Source organism: Hemitrygon akajei, chromosome 8, assembly GCF_048418815.1.
Source record: "Hemitrygon akajei chromosome 8, sHemAka1.3, whole genome shotgun sequence".
NCBI lineage: Eukaryota > Metazoa > Chordata > Chondrichthyes > Myliobatiformes > Dasyatidae > Hemitrygon > Hemitrygon akajei.
In genome coordinates, this window is record NC_133131.1 from 29447268 (window position 1) to 29471421 (window position 24154).

General features: G+C 36.9%; 1 protein-coding gene across 5 annotated transcripts in view; it reads left to right on the plus strand.

Moving 5' to 3' along the window:
• Nucleotides 1-24154, plus strand: part of myo19 (myosin XIX) — a 55501-nt gene that overhangs the window by 13900 nt on the left and 17447 nt on the right. The window contains exons 9-22 of one of the 5 annotated variants that reach the window (XM_073053540.1): nucleotides 617-693; nucleotides 1571-1661; nucleotides 2336-2507; nucleotides 3324-3397; nucleotides 6021-6142; nucleotides 6683-6796; nucleotides 11146-11322; nucleotides 12087-12227; nucleotides 12324-12431; nucleotides 12834-12904; nucleotides 13250-13362; nucleotides 13716-13888; nucleotides 19675-19804; nucleotides 23132-23217. In XM_073053540.1, coding sequence (XP_072909641.1) covers nucleotides 617-693; nucleotides 1571-1661; nucleotides 2336-2507; nucleotides 3324-3397; nucleotides 6021-6142; nucleotides 6683-6796; nucleotides 11146-11322; nucleotides 12087-12227; nucleotides 12324-12431; nucleotides 12834-12904; nucleotides 13250-13362; nucleotides 13716-13888; nucleotides 19675-19804; nucleotides 23132-23217 — 1649 coding nt within the window. Of the gene's footprint in view, nucleotides 1-616; nucleotides 694-1570; nucleotides 1662-2335; nucleotides 2508-3323; nucleotides 3398-6020; nucleotides 6143-6682; nucleotides 6797-11145; nucleotides 11323-12086; nucleotides 12228-12323; nucleotides 12432-12833; nucleotides 12905-13249; nucleotides 13363-13560; nucleotides 13889-19674; nucleotides 19805-23131; nucleotides 23218-24154 lie in introns of those variants that run through there. The other 4 variants (XR_012099911.1, XR_012099910.1, XM_073053541.1 and 1 more) reach the window with 4 other exon arrangements.

The window sequence follows — 24154 nt, forward strand, 5'->3', positions numbered from 1 at the left end:
TATTTGACCTCCTGTCAAGATGCAGGAGGCTGTTGGCTAAGGGGTTTTCATGCTTATGTTTATTCTTTGTACTTAACTGTATCGAGTGAAGATATTTGCAGTTGTGATTTCTAACTACAATCAAATGGGAGTCCTGAATTGATTATTCTTTTCCTCCATTGCACAAGCTGGTGCGTTGAGTCTGGTTGTACTTGCAATGCCGCCCCAACTCATTGCAGCTGACTTAGCACAGAGCAAGAATTGAATCTGGAGCCTTTGGATTTTTGGAGTGTTGGCTTCTGGGCTGAGTAAATTGGTGGATCTCTGCTTTTACTGTGGAATCCCCTCTCTTGTATGTTTAAAATTCTATTTATTAAACAACTATTGCTTCACTTCAGGCATCTTTTTGAAGTCTGATATTTTCCTTTGTATATCATAACTTTTTATTTGTCGGTCTTGCATATGGATTAACTTTCAGGTAATTTTTGGAAAATAGTTCTAAGAAATATTTAATCAGTTTAATTACAAAATGCTCCACTGAGGAGGGGTCAGAAATGAGTATGAAAATGAAAATAAAATTGAAATAATTTAGATATCCATGAAAATGTCAAAAAATTGTGCAATTCTTTGCCTGCAGAGAAACAGTTTGATGAAACCAAAAATGCTATGCTGCATTTGGGTATTGATCATGACACACAACTTAATGTTTTCAGGGTAAGTGAACATTGTAATTAACTACTTTAACTTGAGTGAAATTTTATTTGTCAGATTATTAACATTTACCATTTAATTCTTTATACAGTAGCATATGATAAGAAAAAATGTTCATTTTGTAAATTTAGTGATGAAAATTGTCAATGGCCAAATGAGATTTAAATTTTCTCTCCTGATATGACAGCCTTTGACGTTATAGCAAAATTTTTCAAGGTATTCTGGTAATTCAAGTTTTAAATGGGCAGGTCACTCCATCTTTATTAAAGATGATTTACAGTTCCTTAACAGCTAATAGAGTAAAACTGATAATCCACTTTCCAACTATGGACAAATCCATTTGGTTCAGCACGTGGTTCACTTGAGCTTCATGTATACTTCATGTATTTCCTTTAAATCACTGGTTCTAGTGCTCCACTTAAGGTTATCGGATTCACTGGAAAATTAATTATTCTGTGTAACATTTTACTTAAACTAAACGCGTGCTGGTGTGTTAATAGGAATCACAATTAATAGTGGAGAAATTCTAGTCTGGTGGTGCTAAAACCTTAAGAGACACAATTTAATCTCTTGTCTGAAGTCAGCATCTCTGATGTGGTGCTCCTTTATGTCCTGTCAGATTTCCTTCGGATTATAGTTGTGCACAAATGTACATGAATTTACTACCCTCAGATTTGAAATGTCAATTACTGCACATTACCTTTAACAATCTAAAAATAGAGCAAGTGATTAAAACAGATTTTTTAAAAAGTACTGTCATAGGCACACATGCCAATTTTGATCAGTTTGTTAGTGTTACTTGCCCAATTACATTTGTGTTTTTTTTTTTGTTGTTTTTTCCCAATTCTGGTTTCTTAATACTTATTTTCTCTTTCAATAGATTTTGGTTGGTCTTCTGCATCTTGGCAATGTGCAGTTCAGCTCTCTGGTGGATGACTCTTATCCTTGTGATCTCAAAGCAGAAGCTAAGAGTAAGAAAAATCCAATCAATTATTGATTTTCTTTAAAAAAAAATCTTTGGAATTCTGAGACTTCAGGTTTAATATATTTTGAGTAATTGCAGGGTCCTTTATTTAATTATAAAACATAATTTGGTTCAAAAACTTGCATAAAATTTGGTTTGTTTTAACAAATATGTATGGGTTCTCTTTCAAGGACTCTACAACTCACATTCCCAGTATTATTTACTTTATTTGAACAATTTGTCTTCAGATTGGTGATTAGTCTTTGTATAGTTTTTTTATTATTTCTATTGTATTTCTTACCTGTAAACGTCTGCAAGAAATGAACCACAATGCACTGCACATTGACATATTCGTACTTTGATAATAAATTGATTTTGAACTTTGAATTTTCCTACTAGCAGTAGGAATGATCCTTATACAATTGACTGTATTACAAACACAAGGAAGTCTGCAGATGCTGGAAATCCAAAACAGCACACACAAAATAAGGAGGAGTTCAGCAAGTCAGGCAGCATCTGTGGAAAAGAATAAACAATTGACATTTCAGGCCAAGACATCAACTGTTTACTCTTCTCCATAGATGGTGCCTGTCCTCCTGAGTTCCTCCAGCATTTTGAGTGTGCTAATTTGCTATATTGTCATTTTTGTCTGTTATTAATCAGAATGCATGATTTCTATAGGCTTTCTTTCAACCACTGCAAATCTGCTGAAAATTTCTCAGGAAGACCTTTTGGAACAGATCAGAATTCGAACTATAATAGCAGGCAGACAGCAACAAATCTTTAAAAAACCATGCTCTAAAATGGAATGTGAGACAAGAAAGGACTGTGTAGCCAAAGTTATTTATGCAAAGTAGGTGACATTATCTTTATTTGAATATTTATATTGTTTGTTGGTATTAGTTTATTTAAGTTTTACCAAATGGAAAAGATAACAAGCGGAACTTTACTTGCAACATATTTTAGATTTACACATGTTTTGCATATGATTTCATGATGGGTGCCCTGGTGATTTAGTAAAGTAGTGGTCTCAAATGTATTGCTAATTCACATAGTAGCCAGACAATGGGCACGCTAGTTAACATCAAAGAACATGGGATAAAGCAAGACAGCACCAAATCTGCTTTTTAAATTAGATTTTAAAACCATCCACTTTTCAGTGAATATAAACCATCTCAGAAGGTCTTTCAAAGAAAAGCAAATAGTTTTTTTTTAATCAATGAACTGAGTAATCGATCATTTTGTTTTCTTTTTGTAAAATTTGGTATCAGAATCTCACATTTATAACATGACAGATTAGACATGAAGTGGTTTAAATTATGTGATGCACAGTTCTTTCCTTGCTGTAAAGGTGAGCCAATTAAATTGGTGTTTTTCATATATCTGAAAAGTAGATTTAGTTTCAAATGATTATGATCACAACTAATAAATTTGTAACATTCACATGAATGACCAGATCATTGATCCTCAAGGTTTGGTCAACCTAAATTTTATAATCCATTATGTCAGGGAATATTTTTCTTTCAACAATTCTCTATGCTCATTTGCATCATCTGAGTTGAAAGATTGTTGGTTTAATTTAAAATTGCTAATTGAGCCAAGCTTATATATGTATGTATGTTGGTGTAATAGATGTTTTTGTACTTGTGTTCGTCTTACTTTTTTACAGGCTGTTTGACTGGCTGGTAAATGTTATAAATGGCTCTATTTGTTCACATTCTTTTGGATGGACCAATTTTATAGGTACATTTTATAAACTTTAAATCTAGAAAAGTTAGCTGCTTCGTTCCACAAGTTTTTTTTTCTTAGAAGTGTGAAGTGTGTTCCAATCACAAAACTGATTTTTTAAAAAACAAGCAAAAAATTATTTTTAATCTTCTGAATTGAAAACGTACATAGCAGCAGAGTGATTATAACAGAGAAATAAACCCTTTACCCCATCACATCCATGTCGAGCATCAAGTATTTATCTATACTAATCCAAGTGGTCCATAGCCTCATGTACCTTGCTAATTCAAGTCCTTGTCATTTAGAGTACAGTGTTTTGGGATCCACCATCTTCTCGGGCTGTGCGTTCTAGACCCCTACAGATGAAAAAATACTTCCTAGATCGTCTCAATTTCTTCTACCTTGCCTTAAAGCCTTAAATCTCTTCCCTTTGGTCTCAGACATCTCTAACAATGGGAAAGATTTATTATTATTTATTTTTACTAAATACTACCTATGGCTCTCATAATTTTATATCCTTCTATTGGGTACTATCTCAGCCACCTCAGCTTCAAGGAAAACAAAATACAACTAATCCATTCTGCCTTCAGTGAATGTCCTGCTGAATTTTCTCTGCACCCTCTTCAATGCAATCACATTTTTCCAATTGCATGTTGCCACAACCACACATTATATATTCTAGCAGTGACCTAACCAATGTCTTAAGAAACTGTTGCATGGCAGTCCTATAGTTGTATTCTACACCCAGCTAGTGAAGGCAAACATTTTGTATGCCTTGGAGACCCAAGAGACTGAGGGTGCTGGAATCTGGTGCAAAGGAACACAGTGAGTCAGGCAACATCCATGGAGGGGAAATGGACAGTTGACATTTTGTGTTAAGACTTTCTGACTCAGATGGTATGCCTTGATCTAAAGCATCAAGTGCCCATTTCCATATACAAATGCTGTTTAACCCTCTGAGTTCTTCCAGCAGTTTGTTTTATTTATATATATTTATATTTTACTTTAAAGCTTTTGAAATGCTTTACATTTATATGCCACCTTCACCATCCTATCCACCTGTGCTGCTGCCTTCAGGCATCTTGAGGCTTTACACCAAGGTTTCAATTCCCCTACCGTTCATTGTATATGTCCTACCCTTACTTGATTTCCACCTCACCCTCACCCTCAAATGCATCCCCTCACATTTAACAGGATAAAGTTCCATCTGCTGTTGCTCTGCTAAATTTACCAACTGATCAATGTCACTCTGTAGCCAAAGGCATAAGACTACCTTCCTCACTATAAACAACACAAATTTTTTGTATCATTTGCAAACTCGCCAATCATACCTCCAACATTTGTGTCTAAATCAACCATATACAGGTGGCCTCTGTTTTTCGAACATTTGCTTTACAACAGCTCTCTGTTACAAAAGACCTACATTAGTACTTGATTTTGCTAACCAAAGAGGAATTTCACTTTTACGAAAAAAAGACACCCGCTTTATACATTTGTTTACCCCGAGAAAGACTACCATGACCGTGAAGCCTTGTGCGGGCAGTTGTGTGCGCATGCGCGTACGTGCGATTTCTTTCTCCAAATCGATTTCAGCTCACTGTCTTCCCGCTTTTGATAAGTGAAATTACACCGTACATACAATATTTCTACTTTATATAGGCTGTATATTTATCATATATTCCTGCTTTTACTACATGTTCGTATTATTTTAGGTTTTATGTGTTATTGGTATGATTTGGTAGGTTATTTTTTGGGTCTGGGAATGCTCAAAAAATTTTCCCGTATAAATTAATGGTAATTGCTTCTTCGCTTTATGACATTTCGGCTTACAAATGGTTTCGTAGGAACGCTCTACCTTTGGATAGTGGGGGAAACCTATACTCTATGTAATAACCAGCATGTATCCCAGCATTGATCAATGTAGTACATTGGTGGTCACAGTCTCTAAGCACAAAAACAACCCTTCACCATCTCCCCTTGTCTAATACCAAGCTAATTTTAGATCCAAGTTACCAACTTGCTGACCTTTTTGATCTTCCATGTGAGACCTTGTCAAGAGCTTTACCAAAGTCCATGTTAGCCACAATCAGCTGCACCTCATCAATAGTTAGTTCCTCTTCAAAAAAAAAAGCTCAGTTGAATTAGTCAGATAGGAACTCCCCATCAGCAAATCCTTGGTGACGATCCTTGATCAGTGCCTTCCTTTCTGAATGTAGATTAAATAAATTTCACTTTGCCTCCTTGTGAACCTGAGCAATTAATCAAGATGAAATGAATGCTCATTCTGAGGAAGAGTTATTCATGATCCTTCAATAAATCAAATTGCCTTCTGTCTCTAGGGTGATTTTCTAAAAATAAATTTGAATCCATGGTTGTAACATGACATTTATTGGCATTATACAAAAAGTGATGATTAACTGTTACACTTTATAGGGGTTTCTTGTTTTTTTTTCAATGTCTTGATTATACATGTAGTATATTGTACAGAAACAAGTAATTGCAAAACCTGGAAAATTAATGTGAGAGAGTGACCAATTAAATTGTGCTTTTCATTTTGAAATTGAGCCCTGAGTTGTTGCAGGTTTTTTTTCATTGGTTTTTTTCCATTAAATAATTTATGTTCCTCAACTTAATACAGGTCTTCTAGATGTATATGGATTTGAATCATTTCCACAGAATAACCTGGAGCAACTTTGCATTAACTATGCAAACGAGAAACTTCAGCAGCACTTTGTTGCACACTATCTTAAGGCACAGCAGGTAATTCGAGGCTTTGTTCTGGAGTATTCTTATCAAAGTGTAGTGCAGTTATCTTGCATGCATTTGATCTGATATTTTGGTTTTCTGGAAATTAAAAATCTATGAATTAGCATAACTTGCTGGAAGAATTAAAGGTTGTGTTGAACTTGTATCATTTTTGTTGTTAAGGCAGAGAATAACCTGCTGTGATATTCTATTTTATTTTTTCTTAAAAATTTCTTTAAAACCCAGAGGTATTGAAACCTATAAAAGCCAATGGATGTTAGGCCACCATGTTGGGATTACAATTTGAACAGAATTTTTGAAAGGCAGTCCAAATCCAGTAACCTTAGATCAATTTAATTTAGGTATTATTTGTGCAATTAAATCAATTGCCGGTAAATGTAGCTTCACTAATTCTACACGAGTCACAGGAAAGTAGTGAGACACTGCCAGTAAGTGGCAAGTCAAACAACTTACATAAACAGAATAAGGTGCTCAAGGTTCATTCTCCACATTAACTGTCTCACCTCCTTCATTTTTTGCTGTTCTATTCTTCAGGAGGAATATACCTCGGAGGGTTTAGAGTGGTCCTTTGTCAATTACCAAGATAACCAGAGGTGTTTGGATCTGATTGAAGGGAGTCCCTCCAGCATATTCTCCCTTTTAAACGAGGTTGGTCATTTCTTCAACTTGTCTTTTGTTTGTAAGCATATGTTGAACCTTAACCACAAATTAAGGGGTAGCAGTAGTTTGAGGTAATTGATTTTTCCCACAAGAAATTTGTGGTTTAAGGTAAAAATCTTTGTTTTGGAAGGGGGCATTGTAACGAGGCTTTATTTTGGGGCAAATTTAGTGAATCATCTACTTCCAATACATGATGGAAGTCTTCCTGAGCACATCACAGTTAAATTGAATTCAAAGCATTGCTGATTTATTAACTTTTCTCCCCAGTAGCTAATATCTGCTTCAACCATTAATTGTTTCAGTGTTCCTTTGTTCAAAATTAAAGTTTAATATCGTCCAGTAGTTGCTTCCAGATTTGCCATTTTTCTTTACTTTGATGTAAGTGTCCAGTTAGCTTACTGACAGCGGTTTTATCAGAACAAGTAGATCATATTCATGTATGCAACTTGTACACGTAATGTAAGTTAATGCATTAATATATAGTGAGTGAATGTGGCATTGTCAGGGGTGTATCTTTGAGATTAAATGTTAAATTGAGGTCCATTTCTTTTTTTAATAGGATGAATGTATGAAGCCTGGTGATTATTATTAGAGAAGTAGGATTTGCGAGTTGCTCTGGCTAATGTTTGTATATAGAAAATTATATACCGTAGATTCCGTACTACAGAGCGCATCTGATTAAAAGCCGCAGGCTCTAATTTTAGAAAGAAAATCAATTTTGTACTTGTACAAGCCGCACCGGATTTTAAGCCGCAGGTGTCCCACGTTGTAATATGAGATATTTACACAGAAAGATATTACACGTGAGGATTTTTTAACTTTTAATTAAATCCGTATGGTAACATAAACAAATACATATTGCAAATGCTTTTTTTCGAACCGTGCCTGTAACACGGCTACTTTTAAATATACATACATATCGGTAACACACAAATTACGTTGCGTATACTTTTTTACTAAACAGTGCACGAACAACATTCCAATATCTCCTAACGACTGGTAAAAAAATATATACTGCAGCCTATCAGGAAAAGTTATTGATCGCCTTTAACTTAAAAGCTGCATCATCGCGCGGGTCTAATGCGCTCGCCCCCTCCTTTCTGTTTATCGCAAACCGGTATTTTCCCACAAGACGCGGCGAAACCGGATGTGACGTCATAGCATCCCGGGATGTAGTACAGAAAACAAATATACTTAAAACACTTCTAACTTTAACTAGAAAATACTAACAAATGAATTACTAAGCGAAAATATTATAAACTAAATAACTGCCATAAAGGCAGCACAATGCTTTTCTTCGAGTGTTTTCCATGTTGATGAGGGTGAGTACAAATGACTGATTTACAATAATTTAATTGTGAAAGTGCGCTTGATTTATCGTACAATTTCATTGGACCTCTGTAAACTACTCATCAATTTTATTGGTCTACTGTTACGAGGCAAAATGTTTTTGGCGGCATGAAAAAAACCATGCATTAGCCGCACTGTAGTAAAGGCCGCAGTGTTCAAAGCTGTTCAAAGCGTGGGAAAAAAGTAGCGGCTTATAATCCGGCATCTACAGTAGGTCCTTTAGTTCAATTGAATGCCCGTGTTCATGTTAACCATGAGATTCCTCCCAATCCACTGTATTTCATCAACCTAATTTGCATCTTTTTCAACTCATAAACTTAACTAGTTCTTCTTAAATCTGTCTATATACCTCAATTACTCCATTTTGGAACTGTTTCCACATTCTATCCAATCTCAGATGACAATAAAACATATATTTTAATTTTAGGACTTTTTGTATGCTCAAAATTGGTGGTCATGCTTTCTTTGCAATATCCATATTTTAGAATAATCCACTGATAGACTTTTTTTCTGGGAACTTATGAAGGCTTTGAATGTGGAAGTTCAGTACACGTTGTTTGCTTCTTGCTTCTATTGCTTTTTAATTCCTTTTGTTTCTGCATGTGGACAGTATTGGCTGGATGAAATTCTATCACTTTAGTTTTGTTTTCAGCATTTCTAGGGGACTAATGGCTCCCACAATGGACTGATGGAAATGTGGCAGAACTAGCATTATCTTCCCTGGAATGTAATTATCTTTTTAAAATTGGTTCTGCCTGCTTAATTGACCTTGTTTATTTTGAAGTCTAAACTATTTTTATTATCACTATGCATTTAAATCATGGATACTGCAGAAAAATCAGCTATTTAGCACAATTTATATACCCCTTTTGGACCTAGATTTAGGGTTTGGTGGTAGAAGTTTTGAGGGGATCTGTCCGGAATGTAATGAGTATCTGGAGTGCACTGCTGGAGAGTGTGATGGAAGCAGAGTTGTTGATGGCATTAAGAGGTGTCCTGACAAACTACTGATTTGCCTAACTTCTGGAAAATGAGATCAATACTAGATGGGGGCCCGTTGGTCAGAGTGGAAGTGGTGGGCTGAATGGCCTGTGTGATGAGCTTCCACCAACTATACTTCCCCCAAAAGCCAGCCTAGCTTTTCCTAGAGTGTGTCCATGTGAATTGCTTCAACTGCTATATGTGGAAGGACATTTCAAGTTCTTGCTTCTGGCTAAAAACAGTTCAACTTACTTTTCCAGGAATAAAGAGGGTGTTTAAGTTTAAAGATTTTTTTAGATACCAACCTTACTCTTCCCACATGGGAAAGGCCTTTCCAATTTCTGACATACAAATTCTTTCGGTTCTTTTTTATTTTCATATTTTCCCAGTATCTTTGTTTTATTGTACAGTTACAAAAGTTGCCTTGAAACTATTTGAAGTCTTTCTCAGATTCCCTTCACCTCCACTGAATAAAGCATTCCACTAAGTGCTCATTGCTACAGCATCTTAAATACCTGACAATCATGGAAACCTGAATTTAATCATTGGCTCTTACTGGGCAAAATTAAAGTTTGAAACAATAAGTAATTGGCATATCTTGCAAAATTTCCATCTGAGTTGAACAATTTAGAAGTAATAGTTAATCGTACTCTTGCATTTTGTATCTCTTGAGTGACTCATTGTTTTCCTGCTAATCCAAATCAGAAGTTTATTTATTTATTGACTTTCAGTGCTTAGTAGGCCCTTCTGGTCATTCAAGCAACCCCCCCCCCCCCCCCAATTTATTTGTAGCCAAATCATGGGACAAATTGCAATAACCAGTTAACCTTCCAACTGGTATAACTTTGGAACAAGGGAGGAAACCGGAGCACCTGGAAGAAACCCACGTGGTCACGGGGAAAACATACAAACTCCTTACAGGCACAGCAGGAATTGAACCCGGGTCACTGGTATTGCAAAGTGCTAGCCACTGCACTACCGTGCTGCCCCATGGTTTTGTTTGTCATTCGTGTCATGGTGATGCAAGCTTAAAAGTAACAATATTGATTGCTTGTGTGTAACATTTTGTAATCATTATTAATGGTTATACAAGTACAAAATATTTTTCTTGTATTTACTCACCACACAGAAAGAAGCCATTTAGCCCATAAAGTTTGTGTTGACTCTCAGAAAAATCTCATCTCCCCACTTATTTTCCTGCAACTTATTTTCTCTCACGTTTTTCAACTGCCTGCTGATTCTCTTGCTGCCTGCGCTGCTGGGTAATTTGAAGTAGCCTATGAACCTACGAACGAGGACATCTTTTAGGATGTGGGAGGAAACCAGAGCATCCAGGAGAGACCCAGTTGGTCACAGAGGAAACTTGCAGACTTCACATAGACAGCACCTGAGTTTAGCATTGATCTTAGGTTGCTGGAGCTGTGAAGCAGTAGCACTATCTTCTACACATTGTGAAGTGGAACTAGTGCAAATTTTATGCTATAACTAATAATGTAAGCTTTGCAGAAATACACCCATTTTGTCTTTTGAAACTTGTATGGAGGTGTAACCTCCAGTAAATCTTAAGGTCGCTACTAAAATCAAACTTCATAATTTTACATTAAATATGTAGTTTCACTTTCACTAACCTCGCGATTGACTGGCATCCAATCCGGGGGGGGGGGGGGGGGGGGGGGGGGTAGTCTCGTACTCTCAGTCACTTCACACCACGGAAACCAGCATAAGCACCGGCCTTATATACTTATGAAGCTCAGAACAGACTTTAACTTAACTTTCACTGAAACTACACACAAAGCCAAGGTGAGGTTAAATACATGATTTTATGAAAGAATATATTTGTGCCTTTTTGTTTGAGAAATGAAATAGATTTTCACTTTATTTCCTTTTTTTTAAACTATCTTTTCACCTCCTCTAGATATTGTGCGATATCTGTCCAAACAGTTATGCTTATGGATCTCCTCTGATCTCCTGCATTTTCATTTCATTTGCAATTACTCTCTCTGTAGGGGAGCCGTCTTAATCGAAATTCAGATGAAAACCAATTCAAAACCCGCTTACAGACAGCTTTGGCAAATAATCATTGTTTGAGCTGGGATGTGTTCAGCAATGTTCCAAACTTCATTGTGGCTCATTATGCTGGAAAGGTCAAGTACCAGATTGAGGGAATGCTGGAAAAGAACAAGGTAAGAAGACTCAAAATTCAAGAGCGTTTACTAAATCCTTAGTAAAAGACTCAATATTGTTCTGTGAATATATTAGTCTATTTTGTGCTTGATTCTTGGCCCACTCCACCATCCTCTCCCATTTAGGTTCTACCTATCTGTCTTCCCCTTCCTCCTACTGCTATATATTAGCTATCTTACTTCCTCTCCCTCAGCCCTGATGTAGGGTCTCAACCCGAAAAGTCAGTTGCCTTCTTTTGCCTCCACGGATGCTGCTTAGTACTGATCCAGTGTTCAAAGGTTCATTTTATTATCCAAGTATACAACTCTACAATTCTTCAATTCTCCAGGTAGCCATGAAACCAAGAAAGAAAAGTAGCACGATATCAATGCCGAAATCCCACCTCCCGCAAAAGTAACCAACAGAAACAGAACAGGTACAACAACCCCCAAATCCCTCCTCCCTACAAAACAAAACAACCAAAACAGAACAGGTACATCACCCCCAAATCCCTCCACCCAAACAAAAACCAAGCAAAATGGATCAAGTACATCGACCTCCCTTTTGCACAAAAGAAAATTAAACAAAACGGATCAGGCAAATTGACTCCCAAATCCCCCTCCCTGCACGAAAAAAACTAAGACGATCGGGTGGAAAAAAACACAATATAAAATTCTTTTCTTTCAGTTTTGCAGTGTTCTGGTGCAAGTAGATGTTTTGTCAAGAGCTTGTTGTAACTATCATATAGAAATCTGTCTGTTCTTTAATGTTCCTCTTGCTTTAGGATCCTGTACCACCAGAACTGGTGCAGTTGTTGCAGACATCCCAGGATGCCCTGCTAATGGAGCTATTTCCCATTGAAGAGAAAGAACACAATGACACTAAAGTTCAGAATAAAGCATTTACTGTGGTCTCCAAATTTAAGGTTTGTTTGCATTTGCAGCTGCATTGCTGTGCCTATCATAGAAGTTGAAACCCATGTGGTTTGAGCCTCAAATGTTTTTGTCAATTTCTCCTGCAGGGTTCACTCGAAAGTCTCATGCATATTTTGAACAACACTACACCTCACTACATCAGATGCATCAAACCTAATATGGATTGCAAGCCCTTTCTTTTCAGATCAGAGGAGGTACAGTAATAGAATTAAAAAAATATTTTGCATTACTGAAGAGGCAAGTCTTTTGTTGTTGGATCATTTTGTTGTAAAAGCTGTTTGGAACTTGCCACATCTATTCAGAAGCTAGGTATTCAAACTTCATTTTGTATTCATGTGTAGAGAAAATTACGATTTTAACTTTCTTAGATTTGTTTTTACTGTTAGTAGTGAAGAGTTTTTGTTTATAATTCAACAGTTCTAAGGATTTGCAGTGGTAATTTTATTTTAGTCAATGGTTTAAAGTATTACATGTGTACAATTTCCTATAGTAAAGAACAGTTTCTGACTTGATTCATATTGCAGTCAGATGAAAATTTGTCAAATGTTTATTATGCTGATTTTCAGATGAAAATATAAATTTGTTTATTGTTTCAGATTTTTACCCAGCTAGAAGCCTGTGGTTTAGTTGAAACAGTTAGCATAAGTGCAGCTGGGTTCCCCATTAGGTATGTTAGTCCATTATTAATCTGCACTTTTTAAAAATTTGGCCAGAGTAAATTATTGAGTGAAATATGGGACATTTATGTTATTTCAATCTTTTGCTTATGACTAAACTGTAATAGAATATTAACTATAATAATTGAACCATTTACTCCTAATGGATAATGTAATTACCGGTATACAAGTTGCATGCTTAAAAATGTATATATGCTGCCAGATACATTGGAAATTCTGATTTAATTTTATGCGTGGGAAAGTGTGTATTTATTTTGGCTTGGAATCAATAGTGACAGGTGTATGATCAGTGATTTTGTTGCTGCATATGTTTACTAATATTATTTTCTATCCAGAGTCCCATACCAGCATTTTCTGAAACGTTATGGACTTCTGGGAAAATACAGCCAAGCTAATTTACAAAGTTTACCAAGCATTAATGGATGCTTTTTTACAAAAAAATCGAAAGGTTTGTCAAATCAGTTTTTAGTTTTACAACAGAGGAAGCTGTTGCATTAATATTTTACTGATAATATAACCTGTTTCACAAAATTTTATTTATAGACTTGTTAAATGTTAGCTTTGGTGCTAATACTATGTTTTGCAATGGATGCTATACTTCTAGGTGAACATTTTAATATTTCCTCTGTTTTCTGTCTCTTTTCAGCTTCTTTCAGTTTGACTCTTCACCAGTTCCTTCATTATCTTTTTGCTGTCTTCATCTTGCTAATTTACTCGTCTTTGCACTGTTCCGCTCTCACATTCGCCAGCCTTAATGGAGATGCTACCACCATGGGAAATGGATATCGTTTGTCTTTGCAGGTGCACTATCAACAGATGGCAGCAGTGAGACACTGCAGTCCACTGTGCAGGACATTCTCACTAATGTATTAGCTGGACAAAGTGTATCATCATTCCAGAACCCAGCTGTGAATGGGTTGTGTCACACAAAAGTGCACTGTGGCAAAACAAAATTGTTCATGACCCACAATACGGTAAGTTAAAATTATCTTGAGAGTCTTTCTCTGTTTTTAATTATCAAGTTGTATGGGAATAGGAAAGGCCAAGTAACTCCTCAAACTTACTCTATCATACAGTGAAAATATGATGTATATTCCCATCATCATCTAAGTGTTTTGGTTAATTAGTCTTTGACTTGTAAAAGTGGTATTACTCTCACTGATGGTGAATATTCTTGAGTTTGACTATTGTCAGAAAATTTTACACAAACTTCTCTTATGACAGGTCCAATTCTAATTTTAATATTATATCTCCTTGACCTTTTCTCCCCCAATAGTACTGAAGATGCAATGAACATCGATTTCTCTAACTTGCGGTAATTTTTCTCTTCCCTCTCCCCTTTTTTTGTTCCCCATTCTGGCTTCCTCTTGCCCTTCTCGTATCCTCACTTTGGTGTCCTGCATCTTCCTTTTCTCCCATAGTCCATTCTCCTATCAGATTCCTCTTTCTTCGGCCCTTTACCTTTTCAGCCTATCACCTCCCAGCTTCTCACTTCATCTCCCTTCCCCCTCACTTAACTTCACCTATCACTTTCTAGCTTGTGCTCCTTCCCCTCCCCCTCACCACCTTATTTAGCTTCTTTCCCCCTTCCTTTCCAGTCCTGATGAAGAGTCTCGGCCTGAAATGTTGACTCTTTATAGATGCTGCCTGACCCACTGAGTCCCTCCAGCATTTTGTGTGTGAAGATACTTTGCTACCTAATCTACCAATTATTTGAAATAGCCCCCCAAAAAAACTCTGTGAACTAGTTGCAACATTGTCTTTAATTTGAAGCTTAAAGCCAGGTTTCTGTAATCTTTCTCTCAAAGCCCTGAAAATCTGGATCTTGCTAGTTATCCCCAGCAGTACTGATTGGTATTCAGCCATTGGATTTAGAGTAGATCTAATACTTCCATCCTGCATTGTCAAATTCACAATTTCAGACTTCTGGGTTTGACCTTTTGAGGCATTTAATTCATTCAGATACTGGATTCTGTGCGGAATCTCAACCTGCAGAGACTGCCAAGCATTTACACCAGGACTTCACATTCTTCATCCTTTTGCATATTAATAGCAATTGGAAGGTGAAGGAAAATACAGTAATTGGACTGTACACATGGACAGATCAAATCGAATTACTAACCAGTTAGAGCAAGGGTTCCCAGCCTGGGTTCCACAGACCCCTCTTAATGGTATTGAACTATGGCATAAAAAAGGTTGTGAACCCTTGAATTAGAGGATGACTTCAGAGAATATATACAAGATGAATTTCTAAATTGGTATGTTGAAATGCCATCTAAGGAACAACTATTTTAGATCTAGTACTATGAAATGAGAAAGGGTAACTAATAATTGCCTTGTAAAGGGGCCCCTAGGAGAAGTTGACCATAGTGTGATAGAGTTTTACATTACAGCCATAAGTGATGTATTTCAATCTGAAGTCAAAGTTATTAATTAAAACAAGGCAAACTATGAATGATGATTGTAGTATTCTATATTAAAGGGTATGATATGGTACAAGCAATGGCTAGTCTTTAAAGAAATTATTCACAATTTGCAGCAAATATATATTGCTTTAAAGCAAAAAAACATTGCAGGAAAGTGGTGAGATGTATGTGTGAACTGCAGGAGAAATTAAAGCTAGTATTAATGAATAGGCTTAACACGTTGCTAGAGAAAGAGGTAACCCACATGATTGGAACTATGGTAACATTTTAATATTTGGCAATGTGAGTAAATTGGTAACAAAATTTAGAAGTGAAATTCTGTATAAAGGAAAAGACCAAGTTCTCTTATAGATCCCTTACAAACAGGTGTGGGTGAATTTATAATGAACAATGAGAAAATGGTAATAGAATTTTAATAATTTTATTTCTGTCTTCATGAGAAAAATTCAGTACAAATGAGGAAGTGAAGAATCACTTACCAGAGAAGTTAATGAGCCTGAAAATAGAGTTCCCAAGGATTTACATACATCCCAGTGTTTTAAAAGAGATGGCTTTAGAAATAGTGCATGTTCTGGTTATGATTTTCCAAGATTCTATAGATTCTGGATTAGAGAATAACAAATGTGAGATTATTTAGGAAAAGTAGGAAAGGCTGGTTGGAAAGGCAGGAATTAATCAGAGTTGGTGTACTTTCTTATGGGGCAATCATGTCTGATTAATTTGATTGAATTTTTTTTTTTGAAGCACTAAGTCTATTGATTGGGATAGTACAATTGATACAGTCCACATCAATTTAAGTAAGGTCCCACATAGGGTACTGATGCAGAATACGGGATCCAGAGCAAGTTGGCAAATTGGATTCAAAACTGGCTGAGTAATAGGAAGCATAGTGTGCTCATGGGGCTATAACCAGTTGTATGATATGGGAATTGGTACTGGGGCCCTTACTGTTTGTTAATACACTAATGATTTGTATACTAATGATGGAGTTGTGACTAATAAAATTGCAGATGACATGAAATGTCATAGTAAGGATGATGTAACTTCACTAGAGATAGTGCAGAAGAAATTCACTAGGATCTTGTCTGGGATGGAACATTCAAAATGGATAGGCCATGATGAAATGGTGGAGTAGACTTGATGGGCCAAATGGCCTAATTCTGCTCCTATATTTTATGGTCTTATTTATCATGAGAGACCAGATAGGCTGTATTCAGGTTTTTTTGACAATGGATACTGAGGAGGTACTTCAGAGTAAATTAATTAACAAAGTACATATGTCACCATATACTACCATGAGTGTCATTTTCAAAAACCAAAACAACAAGTAAATAAATAATATTGAGAGTATGTGTTAGAGCCCTTTAAAACAAGTCCATAGGTTGTGGAATCAGTTCACTGTTGGGGTGAATGTTATCCTCTGCGATTCAGGAGCCTGATGGTTGAGTGGTAATAGCTGGTCCTGAACCTGCTGCCGTGGGACCTCAGACTCCATACTGCCTTCCTGATGGAAGCAGCAAAACGAGCATGACCTGGATAGTGGGGGCCCTTGATGACGTATGCTGCCTTCCTGAGCCAGCGCTCCTTGTAAATGTGTTCAATGGTTGGGAGGGTTTAAGCTGCGATGGACTGGGTTGTATCCACTACTTATTGCATGCTTTTCCATTCATGGGCATTGGTGTTTCCATACCACTCTGTGATGTAACCAGTTGGTATATTCTCCACCCCATATCTATAGAAGTTTGTCAAAGTTTTAGATGACATGTGGAATCTTTGTTAACTTCTTTAAAAAAAAAGTAGAGGTGCTGCTGTGCCTTTTTTGTAATGGCACTTGTGTGCTGGACCCAGGACAGATCCTCTGAGGAATTTAAAGTTACTCACCCTCTCCTCCTCTGATCCTTTGATGAGGACTGGCTCATGGACCTCTGGTTTCCTCCTCCTAAAGTCAATAATCAGCTCCTTGGTCTTGCTGACATTGACTGAGAGGTTGTTGCTGTGGCTTCATTCAGCCAGATTTTCAATCTCCCTCCTATATGTTGGTTCATCACTACATTTGATTTGGCCAACAACAGTGTTGGGATGGCAGACAAATTGGAGCGGATTCAAGTTGCTCCTCAGGCTGGAGTTGGTAGATTTCTGAGGGGCTTGCAAAAAACTTCCCCATAGCAGATGTATCTAAAACTAGAGGGCATAACTTTAGGATAAAGGGTAGAAATGTTCTGAAGAAGAGGGCAGTTGGAATCTGAAACACAAAGCTTGCATATGTGGAGAAGAGCAGTACCGTTGTAAAAATTTAAGAATCTAAACAAGCACTCAGTTTTCCAAGGCACCTTGAGTGTCATGATTTGAGCATATTAACTAGCATGGATTTTAAAGTAAGGAAATCATGTTTGACGAATAGTATTTACCAGATACTTTTTAGAGGATGTTTCTGGTAAAATAGAAAAGGACCAGGACTATAGTATGAAGTGTATTTGGATTTTTGGAAGGCTTTAAGGTCCCACATAGCTTAATAGGCAAGGTTATACAATAATGAATTAGGAGCAATATATGAATATGAATTTAGTGTTAGTTAACAGAAAACAAAATGTAGGAATTAATGAGTCTATTGACTAGCAGACTGTGACTCATGGGGATTGCAGCCTTTTTGCAATCTATATTAAGGATTTGGCTAATGTCATTATTTCCAAGTTTATTGATGACTCAAATGTAAGTGGAAGTATGAGTAGAGATGAAAATGCAATGAGATGTGGTTAAGAACATGGCAGATAGAGTTTGAGTATCCACTTGAATCATAAAAACAAGTTTTAAAGACTAAAGAATAGTTTTATTTGTCACACGTACATTGAAACATACAATGAAATGTGTCATTTACGTCAGTGACCAACATGGTCAGAGGATGTGCTGGGTGAAGCCTGCAACTATTGCCATGCTCTCAGTGGCCAACATAGCATGACCATGACATACCTACCCTAATCTGTGTGTTTTCAGAATATGGGAGGAAAACAGGGCATACAGAGGAAAGCCATGCACTTTAAATGAGAGATTGAGAATTGTTCATGTTCAATGGGACCTGGATGCCCTTGTATACAAGTCACTGAAAATTGCAGGTCAAGCAAAGCAAAAATGTCTAATTGCATGTTGCTTAAAAATTTGATTGAAACAGTAAATATGTTGTGCTATAATTATAAAGGGTCTTGGTGAGAGCATTCCTGAAATATAATTTAATTTTGATCTACTTACCTAAAAAAAGAACACACTTCTGATTTAGGACTTGTAGCAAAGATTCACCAAACTTTTGTAGGTTTGTCATTTGAAGACAGATTGAGTAGAGTAGTCAGTTGTGTTTTGAAATGAATTGTGCTAAATTGTAGGACGTTTACCTTGGCTATGTAGTCAAAACAATGGATCACAGCAAATCTTAAGGATTATATCATTCATAGTACTTTGGAAGTCTGGTCACTAATTTCGTTCAAGATAAAGTTTGTTGGTTGAGGGAATAAAAGGATTTGGGGAAAGGGTAGAAAATTTGTGCTGAAGTAGATAAGCCATGGTCTTATGAATATTGAAGCAGGCTACACCTGATTTCTCGTATTCATATGTTTGAAAAAGATTAGGAGGCTAAAGGAAGGCCAAGTTTTTGACTAATTATATTGGTTTGTATTTATGTGTTCTAAACTTTGATTGCTTTCATTTTACTAAGTTTATTTTTAAAAACTTTTCAATATTTCTGAATTGTGGAATATCATCCATAGCTTTCACAGCTCCAATGGTCTGTAAATGTAGATGTTGGGGCTGGCAGTGATCCTTGGAAAGAAGTCTAGTAAGTTGGTGTCTAGAACTGTTCACTGACTTTCAGACATGAGCTACACACACAAAACGCTGGAGGAACTCAGCAGGCCAGGTTACATCAATGGAAAGGAGTATAGTTGACGTTTTGGGCCGAGACCCTTCAGCAGGGGTCCTGATTGAAATTCATTCATCACCATTTTATCACCTACTTAACATACACTGGTCTGGAACTTCCTGGTACATTCTCAAGTATGCTGTATAAGTGTTGCTGCAGAGCATAAACAGCCTTATATTGTCCACTATTACTGCAAACATCTGTTGTGCCAAGGCATAGGTACAACTGAGTCTGGTTTGCTTTTTGAAGTGAAAATTTGCTGCTTAGTATTTGGATCCAGAGCTGGATCAGGACAATGATTTGGTATGGGGTAGAGTTAAGGGGCAATTGGTGGTTAGTTGTTGGGAGGAGTTGGAGCTTAGGGAGGCGGTGAATAAACAATCCCTTCACCTTCTGAAAGGTTAAATATTACTGGTATCCCTTTTAGCTTGAACTGCTTGAAAGTGCAAGACTTAAAACACTTTCCAATAAGGCACTTTGTATTCAACATAGCTGGCGTAAATACTGCCAGAGAAAATTAGCACGATCGAGACGAGCTGCAACCATCATTCAAGCAGGTAAGCATTCTTTCCTTATTGCTCAACTGGATAAGAGTTGTAAAGATAAATTCTTTATTTAGGAAATTAATGTGCAGATACATGACTAGGTACAGAATAAATTTTTAAAAAACTAACATTTAAATCTAAAGTAACTACAGAAAATGTTAGAAATATTCTGTTGGTAGCATTTATAGACAGCAAGTGAGTGGGGGGGGGAAGACAGGGAAAAAACAGCACTTAATGTTTTAGGAGGTCAAAGGCCTTTCATCAGAAATTTGAAAAAGTAGAAAACAAACTGGTTTTGAGTTGGAGAGAAGGGGAAGAGAGTAAGGGTGGAAAGGTCACGCAGAATTTCTGATGGGGTGGAGACCATAAGAGACTGATGCAAATAGAGGTGTTGGTGCTGGCTCAGAGAACATGGTAAAGGCTTATCACAGCTGATCTGTCCAGAGGGACGTATAACTAAAGGAAGATGAATGGGGATTAAAAAAAAAACGAGGGGGGAAAATAGTGCTGACATCGTGATGTGCAACAATGTGGTTGCTTGAATTCCAAAACCAAAGAATTCTGGAACTACCCAGTCAGTGGATCAGGCAGGACCTGAACTGAGAGGGGAAAAACTCAATTAATGTTACAAACTGATACCCTTTTATCATGGAATGTCCCAGTACAAACTAAGTATGAGTATTGAGTCCCAAAGTTGTCGGGCACTAATCAGAAGATGAAGTTCTGTTCCTTGAACTTGGACTTCACTGGAGCAGTGAAAGAGGCAAAAGACCGAGAGAATTGGGTGAAGAATTAAAGTAAAAAGTCAATGGAAGTTTGGGGTCACCTTTGCAAACTGAATGGAGATGCTCTGTAAAGTGGCAATTTATTCTTGGTTGTGTGTGTTGTGAGCACTAAATGCCATACACTAAACTGGAGGAAGTAGATGTGTATTGCTGTTTCACTGAGATTATTGTCTCTACTCAAAAAAAAATGCTTGAGAATCAATACAGAGAAAGCCCACAAGAATGTAAAGTTATCTTTTTTCACTTTTTAGTTAGCAATTTGGTTAAGTATATTTATATTGTTGATCTATTACCACAAAATGTGCAACTTCTATAAAAAGGAACATGGAAGCAGTTAGAGGCCATTAAGCCTCATAGACCTGGGCTGGTGTTCAGATAGCTTTTTGACAATTTGTCTCTCTCACTTCCAACTCATACTCCTTGATCTCTTTACCTAGTTAAAAGGCAGTAAGTAGTCTTCAAGAGGAGAGTTCCTGATAGTCCATTTGATCGTAAAATATTTCTCACATTTTTCACACCTCTTTGACTTCATTCTCATTTTAAGGTTAAGTTATCATTCTGTGTTCCCTTTGTAGGAGAGAGTCTTTTTATCTAGCCTTCCTAATACTAATTTCTCTTTTAAACACTTGAGGTATTATATAATGTAATCTTCTAAACACGAGGGTTACAAGTCCAAGATTATGCAAGCAGTTATCATAAATTAACCTATTAAAATGAGTATCTTTCTGATCAATCTGCACTTTAATCTCTCCAAAGCCATTATGTTGTTTCTAAATTGCAAAGTACATAATTAAAATATAGTGCTTCTGGGACTCTAACCAACATTCTCCTGCAACTGAAGGATAACTTAATCCCTTTGTCTTTTAATTCCTCTTGATCTTTAAAATTTTTATTCCTGTGCATTAGTATATAATAGTATGTGTGCATGCCATTTAAATCCCATTGATCTTTGGCAATTCTTAGTGTCTTATTGCAGGTGGCAGTATACCAAAAGGAGGTATAAGGTGTTCCTTCCCTCCGCTAGCCTGTAGGTCACCTTTTTGTAAAGTGTAGCACCTCTTAGTGCACCCTCCAGCCCCAATCAGGGTCACGTGAAGCCATGGGAGCAGGTAGAGGATAGTCTTTTTAGCAGCTGATGCGTATCACAAGTTCTGGTTATGCAACCACAGATGTCAGACAAACAAACTCTGAAAGATATTGATAATGGCTGGGATCCCCCATCTTGTAAAGATGCTGCCCAGAAGAAGGCAATGGCAAACCACTTGTGTAGAAAAATTTGCCGAGACCAATCATGGTCATGGAAAGACCATGATGGCCTACGTCATAGAACATGGCACATAATGGATGAATGAGTGCCTTATCAATATATTTTCTTAAATGCTTTGTACATCTTGATCTAACATAGCTGACTTACTAGTTTCTCGTATTATGCTCCATGTGCCACAATTCTATTTCTGCCTCTTTGTAACCAGTTATCTCTTATGTTGGTTAATACTTGGATATGCAACTCGTTATAATTGGTTGTACATTGTGACTTCACTCCTGTCTCCTATCCATCAAGCAATTCGCAGTCTTACAACACGACTTGCTCTTCACAAATTTTTGAATGTGTAAGAAAGCATCCTGATGGGGGATTACACTCCATTTGTAATATTTGCGATTCCTTCATCCTTTAAGTAGAGGCACGCTACTTTCGATTTTCCAATTCAAAGGCAAATTTTCAAAAACTTAAGCTTCAGAAGGTTAATACTGCTACTTTCTCACACACTTTTAGTAACTGGGCTGGAAAGCATTAGGCTCCAGAAAACCTGAAGGATTGCTAAATTGTACCATGTTTAATACTGCATTAGTGATTGTTGGTCGCTCTATAAATCTGATGTCCATATTCACTAGTTTTAATATCATTCTTTCCTGACCATTAAATGGTAAACAGAAACATTACTTGCATAGTACATACTGGTTTTTGGAATTTAAAGTGACAAAGCTCCAGCCCTTCAGAGCAAAATGACAAGCAAGATAACCCTTAATAGATTTGTAATGCAGTTATATCCCTTGCCTCCTCTACCCTCAATTCAAATTTAATTTTTTTTCTCTCTTCACTAGCTCCTCAGTTCTGATTTTAAGCTGTCTCTACTAAGCCTGATCATTCCTAACTTCTATTAATTATAATGTTTTGACTAGAACCCAAACATCAAGGTTCACAACTTCTGGTCAGTCCATCTTCAGCATGCTGGGAATCTGAAGAAATGTCATGCATAGAACATCCATTGGCTCTTGATTTACTCCTAATATTCATTTAAGTAAAGTAATGGTGAATGTTTTTCATCTTTTATTTAGTTAGAACATTGGTTGAAAATTTAAAGAAAGATCTTACGCTCCTTTCACTTGTAGGCTCATGGCAAAATAGGACCTCTAAAATTGACGATAGAGGATTTTTTAATAGCCTTCTCTAAACGAAAATCAGATTATTGCTAATACTGCATTCAAACAAACTGTAGAATTTCACTCAACAGTTTTGCACAACGCTATTGTCTGTTCTTTTCATACTATACAGCAATTAGATCGTGGTTGACCAGACGATGGATTAAGAAACTACATCATTCTGCCATGGTGCTACAAAGAGCATGGAAAGCCCGGAAGGTGAGTTAAATTTTTGAACTTGAAAAGTATTCCAAAAGCATAATACTAGTGAAAACCATTCCTTGATTTGACTTGCAATTATTAAGATGTTAAATTGATAACCACATTTTAAAACATTTATATAAGACATAGGAGCAGAATTAGGCCATTTGGCCCATCAAGTCTGCTCCACCATTCAATCATGACTGATCCTCTTCTTCCTTCCCTCCTCAGCCCCACTCCCTGGCCTTCTCCCCGTAACCTTTGCTGTGTCCAGTCAAGAACCTATCAATCTCCACCTTAAATACACCCAATGACCTGGCCTGTGAAAATTTATTCCACAAATTCACCACCCTCTGTCTAAAGAAATTTCTTCACATCTGTTTTAAATGGACACCCCTCTATCCTGAGGCTGTTCCCTCTTGACCTAGACTCCACCACCATGGGAAACATTCTTTCCACATCTACTCTGTCTAGGCCTTTCAACATTCGAAAGGTTTCAATGAGATCCTTTCTCATCCTTCTGAATTCAGTGAGTACAGACCCAGAGCCATCAAACATTCTTCGTATGATAACCCTTTCATTCATGGGCTCGTGTTTGTGAACCTCCTCTGGACCCTCTCCAATGCCAGCACATCTTTTGTTAGAAAAGGAGCCCAAAACTGTTCACAATACTCAAAGTGAGGCCTCACCAGTGCCTTTATAAAACCTCAGCATCTCAACCCTGCTCTTGTATTTAGACCTCTTGAAATGAATGCTGACATTGCATTTGTCTTCCTCACCACCGACTCAACCTGCAAGTTAACCTTTAGGGTGTTCTGCAGAAGGACTCTCAAGTCCCTTTGCATGTTAGATTTTTGGATTTTCTCCCCGTTTAGAAAATAATCTGCATATTTATTTCTACTACCAAAGTGCATGATCGTGTATTTTCCAACATGGTATTTTATTTGCCACTTCC